Source organism: Zalophus californianus, chromosome 16 (genome assembly GCF_009762305.2).
Source record: "Zalophus californianus isolate mZalCal1 chromosome 16, mZalCal1.pri.v2, whole genome shotgun sequence".
In the NCBI taxonomy this organism is placed as follows: domain Eukaryota; kingdom Metazoa; phylum Chordata; class Mammalia; order Carnivora; family Otariidae; genus Zalophus; species Zalophus californianus.
The window spans coordinates 23,572,992-23,591,122 of NC_045610.1; the positions used below are offsets into that span (position 1 = coordinate 23,572,992).

The window sequence follows — 18,131 nt, forward strand, 5'->3', positions numbered from 1 at the left end:
TACCCTGAGAATTTTCCTGATTTTGAAATTCCGTAATGATTATTTCTCTTTTAGAGAGTTATGAAATGTGGAAACAAATCAAAATCCTGAGTAATAGATAGCATAACTAGGAAAGAGAATAAAGCAAGTTTTTAACTATCACGTACTGGTAGGTAATCAGGTTTTCTCTCATAAGACCAACCAAGAACAGATGACCTTGGCTTGGATATCTCCAGATCTAGAGACCCTGACACAGTGTTCAAATGCCTCCACTAGAAATGCAATCAAATAAAATTAACCTTGAACATGTGTGCAGAATAATCGGTTCTGGGACGAAGCCAAAGAAGGGAACAGCCAGGTGCATCGAAACCTCACTGCTACCCACTCCCAGCAGTGACTTCTTTATCACCCTCCCAGAAAAATTGAGACCAAACAAACATGAAAAAAGGAAAACATAAGGATTGACTGAACTACCTTAGCAGAAATTTCTGCTACATCCATAGGTAGCAAAAAAGGGAAAATGCTTTCCGGTTTCATTACCTTTGAACAAGACTACATGTGCAAGGAAGTGAAACCGCCCACTGGTGAAATGGAGCACGCTGTTGTTTATCAGATTGAAAAGTCTTCATCCATAATTGCAAATATTCAGATAATAAAAATTTAACAAAATGAATCCTCTGGAGAGCTGCACCTCTTATGGTTTGCTTGCACATCAGTAATTTCTGCTGAAAGTGCTGATCAGAACCAGTAAACAGTATATTAAATATTGATGTAAAAGGCAGTGAAGCAGAACTTGAATGAAATTCAATGGCATAAATAGCATTTTTTTAGGAACAAAGATATGTTAAACAGGGTTTAATTAAGTCAGAACTATGAGAAGTATAATTTGATATATCACATTTTTTATAGATTTCATACCTCAGTGATATATTTCAGCGACATTACTTTTGTTTTCATCTGTGATGGTCATGGAAACTTTTTCCCTCTTAGGGTATCAAAGTTAATTGAGCTAAAATTTTTTGACTTTTGAGCATAAGTTCATCTCTCTCCACAACTTGGTTTTTAATTGTAATTGGTTTGTGAGCTGTTGGAATCATGGTTTTTAATTAATGTCTGAAGAAATGGAGGTTTAACATAACATCTACCTTTTTCAGTTCAGATCAGCCAACTAATCGGGTTGGCAAAGTGTGTTTTTGTATGACCCATGAGCTAAGAATAGTTCTATGCTTTTAAATGGTTTTTAAAAAAAACTTTTAATGATATTTCATGATTGTAAAAATTATATGAAATTCACATTTCATTGTCCATAAGTAAAACTTTATTGGAACATAGTCCTATTTTTTATTTAGTGCCTTTGCTACTATGGCTGTGTGGTTGCAACAGAGACTCTTGGGCCTACAAAGTCTAAAATATAAAGTATGTGCTACTGGTCCTTTGCAGAAAAAGTTTACCAGCCCCTGATCTAAGTCTTTCTTGGGTGAGCTGACTTCTGACTTGTGCACGAGTTCTTTCTCATGCACGGTCTCTCAAATACACACGTGTGCGCACACACATAATTTCCTAATACATTGTCAACTTCCTAACTTCAGTGATTATGCTTAATTCCAGAGACTCATATTGCTGTACTAATTTATTTTCAAAGCAGTAAATTTGCAGTTTTTTTGTTTGTGAGTCCACTCTACAAAAGGCGTGCAGAAATGATTTATTCCTTGTTCCTTGGAGGTGATATAGTTGAAGATTTTCTGGAAAAGCTTTTTCACACCAAACAGATACGCTTCATGATGAGCAAATATTTAGATTGGAATTATTATCTTTTTTAAAGATTTTATTTATTAGAGTGAGAGAGTGAGCACAAGCAGGTGGGGGGGCAGAGGGAGAAGCAGGTTCTCCGCTGAGCAAGGAGCCCAATGTGGGGCTCAGTCCCAGGACCCTGGGATCATGACCTGAGCCGAAGGCAGACCCTTAACCAACTGAGCAACCCAGGTGCCCCTAGTTTAGAATTATAATGTTGAGTCTCCATTTTAAAAATATCTGACAGTGTTTAATTGGCATTTTGGGGGACTGGCCAAAGAGGGTACAATATTACATTATTAGTCCTACATTTATCACCTACATTCCATTTTGGTTAAATTGGCTTTCTTTTTATTTCTTTTTTTTCTTTCCTGATTTTTAATGCCACAGAATCATCCAAGTACCAATTGAAAGTCATCCTTTAACATTATAAACACAATATTGCTCCAGTGACCCTTTTCCTGACAGCAGATCATTGACAAAGGGGCACATACTTTCCTTTCCTTCTGGAAGGTTACAGTTAATGGTTTTCCTTTCTTTGATTATCAGAGACTCACTGCAGGCAGTGTTCGTTTCTGCACCTAAGAATGTTTCTGAAAAGTTGGATCACTAATGATGCCTGCCAAGTTGAATGTACACAAAGTCCCTAATATCCTGTTTAATTAACTTTGAGCACTCATGGATGCTTCAGGAGAGCATATAAAGCAACATGTTTGATGTAAAACAGACTCTAGACTCATGTATTTTTTTTTCTACCCCATGAGCTATTTCGCTTTCTCTTTTCCCTTGGCCTTATGCTTGAATAAACAAGGCCTCTAATTTTTCTTTAAGTTATTCTCATGTTCATGATTTCAGGTTTTTGTACTGTGGTGTAGCTTAGACTTATTCCTTACTGTAAGGAAACCTAACAGCAATGTGATATAAGGGTTTTTTTTTTTTAAGTGGGGGTGCAGGGACCCTAGTTCATGGCTACGTTTAGGACCTGCTAGATAGTCCTAATACCTCTTTTCCTAATGAAAATGATCCAAAATACTTTGAAAATTAAAAACGAAAATAGGAAGAAGGGGATTTGACTCCTGATTATTAACTAACTGATGGGAATCATTCTGGAATTTCAGACACGTGCATGTGCTCTGCAAGTTTTATCTGCCATCTTGGAAGGCTCAAAGCAGTTTCTTTCTGTTGCTGAAGATACCAGTGACCACAGAAGGGCTTTCACTCCCTTCTCCGTGATGATTGCATCCAGCATTAGAGAATTGCACAGATGTCTTTTGTTAGCCCTGGTGGCTGAGTCATCCTCACAGACCCTTACTCAGATAATTAAGGTAAACGTGCCAAGTTACCCATAGGTTCTGGAGGGGTTTTGTCTGTTTCAATTTTGTATAATGTTTTACATTGTCCAAAAGTAATTTGACTTAAGACTATAACTAAGTACTAATTTTATTTAAAGATATCCTATTTGGAAGTCTAACTGGTGATTTTATTTAAAGCTATCCTATTGTGCCTACTTGTTTGATCTTACCTATAATCTCTGTATATCCAAATAAACGATTTACTAAAAACACTCCCATTTTTAGTATTAAGTTGTACCAATGAGAATAGAAGTGCTATTCCCTTAAAAAAAAAAAAAGGACAAAAAAGAAAAAGAGTGATTTTCAAATAAGTATGAAGACTTTTTTAATTAAATGCTGTAAAGTTTGTGTCTATGCTGTGGCTTAATCAGACCTATTGATTCTTGTATTTTGCAGTGCCTTGCAAATTTAGTATCAAATTCACCGTATAACCGTCTGAAACTCAGCCTGTTGACCAAAGTCTGGAACCAGATAAAGCCTTATATTCGCCACAAAGGTTGGTGGTAGTTTAAAGTCAATTGCTTTTTTATATCAATCAAATCCAGATTATTAGTTTAAGAAGTATTTAGAGCATTTTATAGGTCTAAGATATCCTTGCTTATTCTCAAGTTTTTGGGGAACCAGCTGTTGCTAGAACCACACTTTTGACCTCTGAAGCCCCAGTAGACACCACTGAAAGGAAGTGAGGTGGAGAATTAATTGTAAAGATTACTGGCGCTTTGCTACTTCAGTGCAGTGACTTTAGAATTAGGGGAGAGCCAAGTGCCGGGGAGCCCCCTCTGGTATATAATACACAGTTCATATCCTTCAGGCAAAAGTAAGGATGGATGGGGGTGCCTGGGTGACTCAGTGGGTAAAGCATCTGACTCTTGATTTTTGGCTCAGGTCCTGATCTCGGGGTCATGAGGTTGAGCCCCACATCAGGCTCCATGCTCAGTGGAGAGTCTGCATGAGATTCTCTCTCCCTCTCCCTCTGTCCCTCCCCCCACTTATATGCACTCTTTCTAAAATAAATAGATAAATCTTTAAGAAAAAATAGGAAGAAGAAGTAAGGATAGATGGAGAGTCAGAGACATCATTCTCTTTTTGGAAAGAAAAACTGGAATATAAAACCTAACTTCTTGAACATTATCTCCTCTGAAGTTCGGATAAAATTCCAGAGCCTCACGTCCCCACTGGCTAGAGAGTCTTATTTCTTGTTGTTTCTTGGCTTACTCCCACACAAAATATCTATGTGCTGTAACACTTGCCTGCAGAATAGTTGTTCCTTTTGCTTGCAAGCTTTAGGATCGGGCCACATTCTGGTAAGTGAAGTTTTTCAGTGCGAATTCTAGCACTGGAAGGAGGTGGTGGTGTTTCTGAGGCGTTGTGGGCGGGCTGGTGGACCCGGAGTCAGGCTGAGGGTCTGCAGCCCGGTCCCACTTCTGCCGTCTCAGAACTGCAGCTCTGTCAGAGCCTCGTCTCCTCCTCACAGGAAGAAGTAGACCCACCTCATAAGATGTTTATAAGGCTTCAATGAGGTAATCATGTGTAAACTAAGTCCAATTCACTTGTTTCGCCAATGTGTAAGATGGGACCCAGAAAGATAAATCCTGTCTTCAGGTCTCTCATCACGTTAGAGGCAGAAGTAAGATTGAAACAACCCGAGTCTTTGGGCTCAGTGCCCTGCTCACTCCCCAGCACCAGCTTTTCTTCATCTGCAAACTGAGGGGAGTAGATCAGGTCTCAAAAGCCCCTTCCAAGTGTCTGGCTTTGTCCTCCAGCATTTTTATTATTAAAATGGTCAGACCCACAGAAATTTGAAAGACTAGTACAGTGAACATCTGCATACCTCTACCTAGGCTTGACAATTGTTAACATTTGTCGTGTTGGCTTTGTCTCTGCATATGTGTGTCTGTGTCCTTGTGTATACATATGTGCGTATAAATATGTGTATTTTTGAACCATTTGAAAGCCAATTACAGGGCGCCTGGGTGGCTTAGTCTGTTAAGCGTCTGCTTTCAGCTCAGGTCATGATCCCAGGTCCTGGGATCTAACCCCACTTTGGGCTCCCCGCTCAGCGGGGAGCCTGCTTCTCCCTCTTCCCTCCGCCCCTCCCCCTGCTCATGTTCTTACTGTCTCTCAAATAAATAAAATCTTTAAACAATTTTTAAAAAGTCAATTACAGGGGCGCCTGGTTGGCTCAATTGTTAAGTGTCTGCCTTCAGCTCAGGTCATGATCCCAGGGTCCTGGGATCGAGCCCCGCGTCGGGCTCCCTGCTCGGCGGGAAGCCTGCTTCTCCCTCTCCCCCTCCCCCTGCTTGTGTTCTTGACGGTTGTCTTCCAGCACGTTTCACGTGCTCAGTTTGCCAGATAGTCTCTTGACAGTGTTGTTGAACTTCTGTTTCTGTCCCATATAGTTCTCTAAACCAGACGTTAGGGCTAGAGGTTTACTTCGATGCAGGTTAACCAAGGATGCTCTAACTCTTCATAGCCTGCGGGGGTAATTATGACCCCACGGTGATAGTGATTCCCACTAACTTTGACAGATGTGAATGTTCGAGTGTCAAGCCTCACTCTCTTGGGAGCCATCGTGTCCACTCACGCGCCTTTACCTGAAGTCCTGCTGCTCTTACAGCAGCCCTGTTCTTCCGGACTCAGTAGCAATTCAGCGACTCCCCACCTCGGCACTCCTGACTGGTGCAAGAAAGCCTCCTCAGGACCCTTTCTGGAGGAAGCATCAGTTAGCTCCCCTAAGGGGTCTTCGGAGCCCTGCTGGCTCATCCGACTCTGCATTTCCACGGTTGTGCTGCCCAAGGAGGATTCCTGTTCAGGGAGCGATGCTGGCTCTGCGGCAGGAAGCACCTATGAACCATCCCCCATGCGGTTGGAGGCCTTACAGGTAGGAGGTTTCAGCTCCTCGTTTCTGAAATGGCAGTAATCATTCTGCCTTTTTCAAAGGGTGATGGATTGTGAGGAGTGAGTCCATGAAAATAATGTAAAACCGAGCCACGGGCCAGTGGTGTTAGTGGGAGTTGTATTTCAGGTGTGAGTGTTCCGTTGTTTTGTTTTTGGTGGAGGTTGGGAGAAAACTTGGTTGTAAGTGTCAGATGCGTTCCTTTTTGTTGCAAGCCATTTTAGTCACCTCCGTTTTTATATGACGGGTGGGTACGCTAGATTATATAATAATTCCAAAAGAAATCGCACAGTTCATCTTTGATTTCTGCAACTTTAAGTAAGTGTGTAATTCTCCATAACTTCTGTTTCATCTTCTTTCTGCTTAGAGACAACAAAATAATTGCTCCTTCAAAGGAAGAAAACGATCCTAGATTAACGTACTCGCTTCTGTACTCAGCTGTGATCTAAGACATGGGTTTGGTTCTGCACTCTGCTGCTGATTGTCTGGTTGATATTAAATATGCCCTGTAACCCTAAACTTTTTCAGCCTTAGCTCCTTCAGCTGAAGTATTCGATTCGTCCCTGTCTCAGAAAATTGTTCCCAGGCTTAAATAATATTGCCAGTCTTAAACACATTTCACAAATTGTAGAGCACCATGAAATTATATGATACAGTTCGTTGATTTCAGTCATAAAATAAAGATTATGGTTGTTCATTGCGTTCAACATTAGAATCCTGCCCCTTGTTAAGTGTGAGTGATGTCTGTTAATATTAAAGCACTTTTCTGGATATAGCAGCCCTGCATGGCATTCACATCTTGGGGGTTATTCCTCTGTTCTCTTTGCAGGTTTTGGCTCATCTGGCCAGAGGCTACTTTTCAATGGCTCAAGTGTACTTAATGGAACTTGGAGAGGTGATTTGCAAGTGCATGGGGGAAGCAGATCCGTCCATTCAGCTTCATGGAGCAAAAGTAACTTTCATGAACAGCCACCTGCTTTTTTCTTCTCTTCCTTTATGTTCTTCCCTCTGCTGCATGTCTGTCCATTCTGAGGTTCCTTACAGAGGTTTCAGGTAGGGAAAGTCATACATTCCTTTATTTTCAGCTCTAATACAAAAACCCAAAGAATTCATTTGGTGATAAATTACCAATATATTTCTGGTGATTTTGTTCCTGAAAGAATGCCTCTGACATAGGAGTTGCTGAGAAAGGAAAGAAAATTCAGTCGGAAATTGTTTTTCCCCTTGATCTGAGGTTGTCTCCAAACAAGTGAGGTTTTCTACCTCCGTAATTCTAATACTGTGCTTTGATAATCTATTTCTTTTACCTTGGCAGCTTCTGGAAGAACTGGGTATGGGCTTAATACAACAGTATAAACCAGATTCTACCGTAGCATCTGATCAGAGAGTGCCAGTCACCTTGGTGAGTACATGTCAGTTCACCGTTTTCTCTTTTCTTAGTGCTTCAGTCAGTTTTGAGGCTCAGTGATAAAGTGAAGTAAACAGCATGACTTCTTCCAGTATCAAAAACTAGTTTATAATCTGTGCTGACATGATACTAGCACAAATAGCATTTATTTGCGCTTCAGTTTCTTTGCAGTTCCGTGTGTGGTCTAATTATATGTAACATAGAGCCAGCAGTTTGAAAAACCACACGCAACCTACTTTGGTTATCCTTCCACATGCAACCTAGTTTGGTTATTCATCCTGCCCACGAGGCCGACTGGAAAGATGGGAAGAGACAAGCATTTGGAATCAGAAGACAGGAGATCAAACCTAGGAAGCACCATTAATGGGTGTGCGAGCATAGTTTCCTCAGAAGGAGGAATAATAATCTTTAACTCCTGGGGCTGTTGGAAGATTGAGATGTAAAGATGCTGGCACATAGTAGGTGCTCGATAGATGTCAGTTCCCTTCACTCCCTCTCTGCCGTGCCCCTGTGGTTCCCATTAAAGCCCTGAGATCGCGGGTGGTTGCTGCTGTCCCCACACTGTGCCCGTCCTCTGGAGGTGTGAACACGTGGCCCTGCCAAAAGTGTTGGGTTTTCCTCCTGCCCTCCTCATCCTGCCACTTCTTTCCCCTTTGCAACTTCCATCATCCTTGCAAGGAATTAAGAATACCTAGCCCTAGTGCTTTCCCGAGACTGCCACTAAAGCTGGAATGTCACCATTCACAGGGAGATGAGTTGATTTGCTCGGACGGACCTGAGTTTGCATCCAGACTTACCCCCCCTGCTCATCAAGTGACTTTTAGAAAAGACTCTTGTGTTCACATTTGGGTATTATTTCATCTGTATAAAAGGGATACACTTGCTATATTACTTGTCAGTTGCTAGTAGTAAATTATCCAAAACACTTAGCAGCTTAAAACGACATACATTCTCTCACATAGTTTCTGTGGCCCAGGAATTGGGAGTAGCTTAGCTCGGGTCTCTCTGAGGTTGCAGTCAGGATGCTGGCAGGGGCTGCAGTTCACTGAACCTGACAGGGGTTCAAGGATCTTCTTCCAACATGGCTCACTCACATACCTAGCAAGTTAGCACTGGCCTTTGGCAGTGGGCCTCACTTACCTCCTCCCCATGAGGACCTCTCCAGAGGGCTGCAGGAGTGTCCTCCTGATACAGCAGCTGGCTTCCCCCACAGCAAGAGAATCAAGAGAGAGCAAGACAGAAGCTGCAGGGTTTTTATGACCTTGCTTTGGAAATTTCCCGTTGTCATTTCCACAGCCCCCTACTGGATACACAGGTCAGCTCTAGCCAGTGTGGAGGCAGAGGGCCACCTCCTTAACATAGGAGGCGAGGATCACCGTGGGCCATCTTGGAGGCTGGCAAGCATACCTGTCCAAAGTTTTCTGGTTTGGGGCGGGAAAGGCCCAGATTGGGTTTCTAGGAGCTGGGATTTAGGGGAGGACGGAACTGGGCTGTGGGATACATGGTAAAACTCAGGACTAAATCCATGGGGCAGAAAGTAGAGGTACCAAACCACGGACAGATTTGCAAATGCACGTGAAATCCCCGGGTTTTTGGAAAGCATGAGAAGGAAACTGTTCAAGGTACTCTTCGGGTGCCTTCCTTGAGAGCTTTAAAGTGAGCTCATTTTTCATAGTGCTAACAACAGCCCCCTGCTCAGTTTAAGAGTCTCCATTATTCACTGGGCACTATGTGAGGAACTTCACACATAGCGTTACATTTTACTCTCACCCAGACTCTGCCAAGTAGACAGCTTTGCCCTGTTCTCCTGAAGAGGAAGCTACACTTGGTTTCGGTGACTTGCCCGAAGTTGCAGAGACGGGAAGCAGCCGCTGAAGGATCCAGCTCTGCCTCTGGATCCCGCACTCTTTGGACTCTGGCACCCGCCTCTGGACTCTGCAGGACCCTGACGCCCATTAGCAAGTTACACCATCTCTTCATGCCTCAGTTTCCTTGTGTGAAGGTAGAGATAATGACACATACTTCGTTTAGTTGCGCTGAGGACTGCAGCGGGTAGATCTGTTTGAGGCACTGAGAGCAGCGGCTGCTGCCGTGACCACCATCATCTTCCCCCTTCACCTCACGATCGTCTTCTCTGGCCGCCTGACTGTAGCAGACCATTTCTTGGTCGGTCAAGTGGAAGGATGCAGTCGTCGTTTTCTGAAGCCCCTTCCATTGCTGTGGAAGGACTACCAGAAGCATTAGAAAAAGCTGCTGCATGATCCAGTCAAGAAATGGGCAGAAGACATGAACAGACATTTTTCCAAAGAGGACATCCAAATGGCCAATAGACGCATGAAGAAGTGCTCAGCATCGCTTGGTGTCAGGGAAATCCAAATCAAAACCTCAATGAGATATCACCTCACACCAGTCAGAATGGCTAAAATTAACAAGTCAGGAAATGACAGATGTTGGCGGGGATGCGGAGAAAGGGGGAATGCAAGCTGTTGCAGCCACTCTGGAAAACAGTATGGAGGTTCCTCAAACAGTTGAAAATAGAGCTGTTGGTGGGAATGCAAGCTGGTGCAGCCACTCTGGAAAACAGTATGGAGGTTCCTCAAACAGTTGAAAATAGAGCTACCATACGATCCAGCAATTGCACTACTGGGTATTTACCCCAAAGATACAAATGTAGGGATCCGAAGGGGTACATGCACCCCAATGTTTATAGCAGCAACGTCCACAATAGCCAAACTGTGGAAAAAGCCAAGATGTCCATTGACAGATGAAAGGATAAAGAAGATGTGGTATATATACACAATGGAATGTTATGCAGCCATCAAAAGGAATGAAATCTTGCCATTCGCAAGGACATGGATGGAACTGGAGGGTATTCTGAGCGAAATAAGTCAATCAGAGAAAGACATGTATCATATGACCTCACTGATATGAGGAATTCTTAATCTCAGGAAACAAACAGGGTTGCTGGAGTGGTGGGGGGTGGGAGGGATGGGGTGGCTGGGTGATAGACATTGGGGAGGGTATGTGCTATGGTGAGCGCTGTGAATTGTGCAAGACTTGAATCACAGACCTGTACCCCTGAAACAAATAATACATTATATGTTGAAAAAAAAAAAGATGAAGATAGGAGGGAAAGAATGAAGGGGGGGAAGTCGGAGTGGGGGAGACGAACCATGAGAGATGATGGACTCTGAAAAGCAAACTGAGGGTTCTAGAGGGGAGGAGGGTGGGGGGATGGGTTGGCCTGGTGATGGGTATTAAGGAGGGCACATTCTGCGTGGAGCACTGGGTGTTATGCACAAACAATGAATCATGGAACACTACATCAAAAACTAATGATGTAATGTATGGTGATTAACATAACATAATAATAAAAAAAGAAGAGAGAGAAAGCTGCTGCTTTATAGGACATTTTGTTACTACAGCCCCCGTGGTAGTGTTCGTGTCAAGTTGGTTCCACTGTTGGCTCCTGGGCCACGGCTTTGACTGTGCCCCTGTTCCAGGTGGTGATGTTCTGGACTATGATGCTGAACGGCCCTCTGCCCAGAGCCCTGCAGAATTCCGAGCACCCGACCCTGCAGGCGAGCGCCTGTGACGCCCTGTCTTCCGTCCTGCCCGAAGCCTTCAGCAGCCTGCCGGTAACCCGGGGAGTGTTTCCTCAGCCCTGAGTGGCGCCATGAGCAGCCGAGCTTCAGTCTGATTCAGATTTTTTTTCATTTTGAGCCAGTACTCAACATGCTTTCTGAGAAAAGGAGGCTCAGTCTTCTTGAGTGGGGGGCGAGGGTGGTGATAAAACTTAGAATCCTAACGTCTCGGGAGAGCTTTTCCTCCCTGTGCTTAGAGGGCGGGTGGCGGAAGTGCGGGGAGAGGCTTGTAGGTGAGAGACATTTCAGAAAGCTTTCGAAGCCAAAAGTTAGAAAGACGTGGGTCTAAGTCCCAGCTCTTCCACTCTCCGCCTCTCTGATGATCTTAACTTCTGTAAAACAGTTTTACCCTCTATAAAATGGGCACAACGTGAGGAATAACACGAAGTGTGTGGCTCTACTTGGCTGGTGCCCACCGCACAGGGTATTCTGGCGGCTTCCCTTCTGTAGTCCCCAGCGGCATTTGTGTCTGCTCTTAGCTTTCATGAAGGAGCAGAATACGGTGACCCAGGTCACGTCGTGGTCAAGGTTAAAGGTCACAGATGCCGTGTGGGCAAACGCTCCCCTAATGCTGGGGTCCGAAGTGAACCTCTGCTCTCTGCCAGGGTAGCTTCAAGGTCTCAGTTGTGTTCAGCTCTCAAAAATGAACTCAGACACAGACTCATCACGGTTGCCTGTTGAGGACAGTGGCTCATAATTCTTTCAGTCTCGCTTTTCCTTTGCCAACCTTTCTCACTGCAGAGTGACAAGCAGATCCTATGCATCACCATGCTGCTTGGGCTGAACGACAGCAAGAACCGATTAGTGAAAGCGGCGACCTCACGGGCCCTTGGAGTCTATGTGCTTTTCCCCTGCCTCAGACAGGTTAGAGCGAGCCCGCCCTGCCCTCCCGTGCCTGCGATGGGCCAGAGCGAGAGTGCTTTGGGTGCATATAGAGCTGGATGGTAAAGGACATGACATTGCTTTTTTTTTTTTTTTTTAAGATTTTATTTATTTATTTGGCAGAGAGAGACACAGAGAGAGAAGGAACACAAGCAGGGGGAGCGGGAGAGGGAGAAGCAGGCTTCCCGCCAAGCAGGGAGCCCAATGCGGGGCTCGATCCCAGGACCCTGGGATCATGACCTGAGCTGAAGACAGATGCTTAATGACTGAGCCACCCAGGCGCCCCCATGACATTGCTTTTAATCTGGTTTCCTTAATTGCAACTTTATAAAATATGGTAATGCCGGTACTACCCAGGACCCTCGGTGCCCAGGTGATGTTTAAATTAATGAAAAATTGGGGGGAAAAAAAATGGGACATTACCATGTGATAGTAATAATTTAGAAAGCTGATAAATTTTTTACTAAGAAGGAAATAAATTTCTCCTTCACTCTTACTGTGACATTTATCTCCCTGAGAAGTGTGTAATTAGGGTGTATTTTAGAAATGGATTTCATGGGATGCCTGGGTGGCTCAGTCAGTTAAGCGTCTGCCTTCGGCTCCAGTCATGATCCCAGGGTCCTGGGATCGAGTCCCGAATTGGGCTCCCTGCTCCATGGGGAGCCTGCTTCTCCCTCTGCCTCTGCCTCTCTCTGTCTTTCATGAATAAATAAATAAAATCTTCAAAAAAAAAAATGGATTTCATTGTCAACATCGTTTCCCAAGGTGGCAATCAGTCTAAGCACAGAATTCACAGATAACTGCCGCGGACCAGACTATAAGATGTTCAACAAGAGCAAAACCCATAGGCTCCTTGGGTGTGCATGGCACATACAAACCCCCCTCTGGGGTTTTAGTGAGTGTCCAAATTGTAATATAGTTGAAAAGTAAATTGAGTAAATAAATGTTGATTTTCAAATAGAAATTTGTGGTAAAGACTTAAATCTTTCTCAGAAAATAAATTTCAGAATTCCAAGGCAGCCGTGTGAGCTTGTCAAGTAACTATGGTGTTTTGTTTTATCTTATAGGATGTCATATTTGTTGCAGACACAGCAAATGCAATATTGATGTCACTTCAAGACAAATCTCTCAATGTCCGAGCCAAAGCAGCCTGGTCCCTGGGCAACCTCACAGACACTCTGATTGTCAACATGTAGGTGACTAAACTCATTTCCCCTGGGTGACTTCTGAGACTGAGGTCCCTGGAAGATACCTTTGATCTCTACTATAAAAAAAAAACTAACAGTAATTCTCCCATATTGGGTATCAGTCTTCCTGCTTTGTTTCGTTTTCTGTTACTTCAAGTAATAAGATTGGTAAGTTGTGGGGCCCCTGGGTGGCTCAGTCAGTGAAGTGTCTGACTCTTGATTTCAGCTCAGGTCATGATCTCAGGGTTGTGAGATTGAGCCCCACATTGGACTCCAAGCTGGGTGTGAAGCCTGCTTAGGATTCTCTCTCTCCCTCTCCCCCCTCCCCCCAAAAATTAGCAAGTTGTTCTTTATATATATGTGTGTTTGTGTGTGTATGTGTGTATATTTAATACTGTATGCTGATATAAGTAATATATCCACATTATAGAAAATGTGGAAAATATAAAAGTAGAAATTCAAAACCATAGTAATGGTTGCACTACTTTTTAAATGTCAAATTTGTAATTTTTTAAAGTAATATATTCACAGGTTAAAAACATTCAAACAATACAAAAGAGGCATTCAGTCTAAAGCCTTGCTCCTACCTTGCTCTCCTCCCTAGAGGCAACTGTTGTTCCTCATACGCTAGCGTCCTGCTTTTCATTGCTGAGCTCTCACGTATAATGTGTATAAGCATTCTCCCAACTTCTATAAATGTGAATTATTGTTACACAGTCATCACGGTGCAGTGATCATTTAACCGCTCCCCTGTTATCAAACATCTGCATTATTTTAGGCTTTGATATGCAGTGAACATTTTGGTGCACGAAATTCTTTATTTTGAGATACACCTTTTGGTCACATTCCTAGAGGTGGACCTACTGGGTTAAAAGGTATAAACTGTAAGTTCTTGGTATAATCTGAACAGATTTGTTGAGCTGTTTTCCCCAATTTTTTATAGTTACTCTAAGTGAATGTATGTGTATATGTGTATGTTTAACTGGGTTTTACCATTCAACATGTTTTGCCTGCTTTGGATGGAATAGGGAGACACCAGACCCAAGTTTCCAAGAAGAGTTCTCTGGTCTCCTGCTCCTGAAGATGTTGCGATCAGCTATAGAAGCATCCAGGGATAAAGACAAGGTAGACTCACAGCACTAGTATTTCTCAATTCAACACTTAGTGTATTATGGTTTTGTCCCACCAAATTTATCCCTGTTCAGAGGAGATTGAGAGAGTGCTCAGGGTATGATGTGGCCTACTCCACCTTGCACGGTTTCTCTCCTGTCTCCTGTGTCCTGAAAAATATCAGTGCTATTTGTAATACCACTCCATGATCTGCCCATGTTTGTTTTAATATTAATCTGCTTTTGTTTTGTTTTGTTTTTTTCCAAAAAAATCTTTAAGTAGAAGTGACAGGTCAGAAGGATGAGCAACTCCTGGCTTTGAATATCCCCGGTTAGACTAATAAGCTGAAAGCATAGAAATGGGTTTTAGGGTCAGGCAGACATGGTTCAAATCCTGGCTTGCCCTTTAGTAGCTGGGTGACGTTTGGTGTATTATTTAACTTCTCTGAAGCTCAGTTTCCTCATCTTGAACATGGAATCTCAGTGGCCTTGGAGATGCTTGTGTTGAAGCACCTAGCATAGCACCTGACCCATACCGAATACTTAATTTAGCACAGTGATTCTGAAAACCTAGGAAACCCTGCCTTGGACTGATTTGTTCAGAATTTCTGGGATTAGGGCCTGGGAATTGGTTTCTGAAAAAAGAAAGCTCCCCAGATGATTCTAGTATGCTACAAAGGTTGAGACTCTAATGGAAAAGTACTGGACTGGAATTTTGAAACCTCACCTCTCCTCCTCACCTTGCTGCAAGCCAGCTTTGCCCTGTTGCCCCTGGGCCTTCCATACCATCTCTGCAAAACGAGGAAGACAGAGCTCTCTGACGTCTACTCTTAAGACATCAGTGAGGAGCTGTGGAGGACCTCACCTTTCTTGTTTTTTAATTTTTTTGTTGTTATGTTAATCACCGTAGTTTTTGATGTAGTGTTCCACGATTCATTGTTTGTGCATAACACCCAGTGCTCCACGCAGAACGTGCCCTCTTTAATACCCATCACCAGGCTAACCCATCCCCCCACCCCCCTCCCCTCTAGAACCCTCAGTTTGTTTTTCAGGGTCCATCGTCTCTCATGGTTCGTCTCCCCCTCCGACTTACTCCCCTTCATTCTTCCCCTCCTGCTATCTTCTTCTTTTTCTTTTTTCTTAACATATGTTGCATTATTTGTTTCAGAGGTACAGATCTGTGATTCAACAGTCTTGCACAATTCACAGTGCTCACCATAGCACATACCCTCCCCAATGTCTATCACCCAGCCACCCCATCCCTCCCAGTGAGGTCATATGATACATGTCTTTCTCTGATTGACTTATTTCACTCAGCATAACACCCTCCAGTTCCATCCACGTCCTTGCAAATGGCAAGATCTCATTCCCTTTGATGGCTGCATAATATTCCATTGTGTATATATACCACATCTTCTTTATCCATTCATCTGTCGATGGACATCTTGGCTCTTTCCACAGTCTGGCTATTGTGGACATTGCTGCTATAAACATTGGGGTGCACGTTATCCTTTGGATCCCTACATTTGTATCTTTGGGGTAAATACCCAGTAGTGCAATTGCTGGATCGTATGGTAGCTCTATTCTCAACTGCTTGAGGAACCTCCATACTGCTTTCCAGAGGGGTTGCACCAGCTTGCATTCCCACCAACAGTGTGGGAGGGTTCCCCTTTCTCCACATCCCCGCCAACATCTGTCGTTTCCTGACTTGTTAGTTTTAGCCATTCTGACAGGTGTGAGGTGGTATCTCATTGAGGTTTTGATTTGGATTTCCCTGATGCCGAGTAATGTTGAGCACTTTTTCATATGTCTGTTGGCCATTTGGATGTCTTCTTTGGAAAAATGTCTGTTCATGTCTTCTGCCCATTTCTTGATTGGATTATTTGTTCTTTGGGTGTTGAGTTTGATAAGTTCTTTCTAGATTTTGGAGACTAGCCCTTTATCTGATATGTCATTTGAAAATATTTTCTCCCATTCTGTCGGTTGTCTTTTGGTTTTGTGGACTGTTTCTTTTGCTGTGCAAAAGCTTTTTATCTTGAGGAAATCCCAATAGTTCATTTTTGCCCTTGCTTCCCTTGCCTTTGGCGATGTTTCTAGGAAGAAGTTGCTGCGGCTGAGGTCGAAGAGGTTGCTACCTGTGTTCTCCTTTAGGATTTTGATGGACTCCTGTCTCACGTTTAGGTCCTTCAACCATTTGGAGTCTATTTTTGTGTGTGGTGTAAGGAAATGGTCCAGTTTCATTCTTCTGCATGTGGCTGTCCAATTTTCCCAACACCATTTGTTGAAGAGACTGTCTTTTTGCCATTGGACATTCTTTCCTGCTTTGTCGAAGATTAGTTGACCATAGAGTTGAGGGTCCATTTCTGGGCTCTCAATTCTGTTCCATTGATCTATGTGTCTGTTTTTGTGCCAGTACCATACTGTCTTGATGATGACAGCTTTGTAATAGAGCTGGAAGTCCGGAATTGTGATGCCGCCAGCTTTGCTTTTCTTTTTCAACATTCCTCTGGCTATTCGGGGTCTCTTCTGGTTCCATACAAATTTTAGGATTATTTGTTCCATTTCTTTGAAAAAAGTGGATGGTATTTTGATGGGGATTGCATTGAATGTGTAGATTGCTCTAGGTAGCATTGACATCTTCACAATGTTTGTTCTTCCAATCCATGAGCATGGAACGTTTTTCCATTTCTTTGTGTCTTCTTCAATTTCTTTCATGAGTATTTTATAGTTTTTGAGTACAGATCCTTTGCCTCTTTGGTTAAATTTATTCCTAGGTATCTTATGGTTTTGGGGGACCTCACCTTTCTGATGGCATGGGCTGTTCACCACACAAGACCTTTACAGAGTTTCAAGAAGCTACACCTTTACAGGCTGCTTGTCTCATTGGCTGTCTTGCTTTAAGATGTCTAAGACTTCCTGGTTTTTTTTTTTTGAATACTTTCTGTAACATCATTTTGGCAAAGCAGATTTCTAATGCTTTTTTTTGTTTGTTTTTTACATTTTTTTCTAGGTAAAAAGCAATGCAGTCCGGGCCCTTGGAAATTTGCTTCATTTTTTGCAGCCATCTCATATAGAAAAGCCCAGGTTTGCTGAAATCATTGAGGAGTCCATCCAGGCCCTAATTTCTGCTGTTCTAATTGAGGCTGCCATGAAAGTCCGATGGAATGCCTGTTATGCAATGGGGAATGTATTTAAAAATCCTGCTCTTCCATTAGGTAAGAAAGTCTCCCTCTTCTCTCTGGTGGAGGGCCCTAGGACAACACACACCAGCCTACATTGTTATTAAAGATGTTCCTCACATTGGTACTCATCACAGTGTTAGAAAAAAATGGAAACGTTCTGAACACCCAAGTTTAGGGGAATGGTTGAGATAAATCATAGTATATATATTCAAAGAGATGGGTTTTTTTTTTAAGATTTTATTTATTTGAGAGAGAGAGAGCACGAGCAAGGGGGAAGGGCAGAGGGAGGGAGAGGGAGAAGCAGACTCCCCGCTGAGCAGGGAGCCCAATGTGGGGCTCAATCCCAGGACCCTGAGATCATGACCTGAGCCAAAGACAGATGCTTAACCAACTGAACCACCCAGCCACCCCTCAAAGGGATCTTTTAGAATTATGTTTACAAAAAGTTTTTGATAATCTGGTCAAGTACTTCTGATGTTAAGCAAATTAAAACAGGATATGAATTTGTTTCTACAGCATGATCTCAATAAATGGGTAGAAAAAAGGACTGAAAGGAAATTAGCCTAATTAATAACAGCGGTTGCCTTTGGAAGGGATAATGAGTAGGATATTTTTCTGCTTTCACTTTCTAAATTTTCTACAAGAATATATGTTGTTTTAACAGCAGGGGGTAAAAATGAAGGAGAAAAAGTGGCTTGGAA

General features: G+C 43.0%; 1 protein-coding gene across 1 annotated transcript in view; it reads left to right on the plus strand.

Moving 5' to 3' along the window:
* Positions 1–18,131, plus strand: part of HEATR6 (HEAT repeat containing 6) — a 36,134-nt gene that overhangs the window by 15,682 nt on the left and 2,321 nt on the right. Inside the window, exons 10-19 of the mRNA XM_027626150.1 lie at positions 2,889–3,095; positions 3,519–3,618; positions 5,651–6,003; positions 6,848–6,970; positions 7,334–7,420; positions 10,930–11,064; positions 11,812–11,934; positions 13,020–13,144; positions 14,168–14,264; positions 17,259–17,463. Of these exons, the coding sequence (XP_027481951.1) occupies positions 2,889–3,095; positions 3,519–3,618; positions 5,651–6,003; positions 6,848–6,970; positions 7,334–7,420; positions 10,930–11,064; positions 11,812–11,934; positions 13,020–13,144; positions 14,168–14,264; positions 17,259–17,463 (1,555 nt within the window). The remainder of the gene's footprint in view (positions 1–2,888; positions 3,096–3,518; positions 3,619–5,650; positions 6,004–6,847; positions 6,971–7,333; positions 7,421–10,929; positions 11,065–11,811; positions 11,935–13,019; positions 13,145–14,167; positions 14,265–17,258; positions 17,464–18,131) is intronic.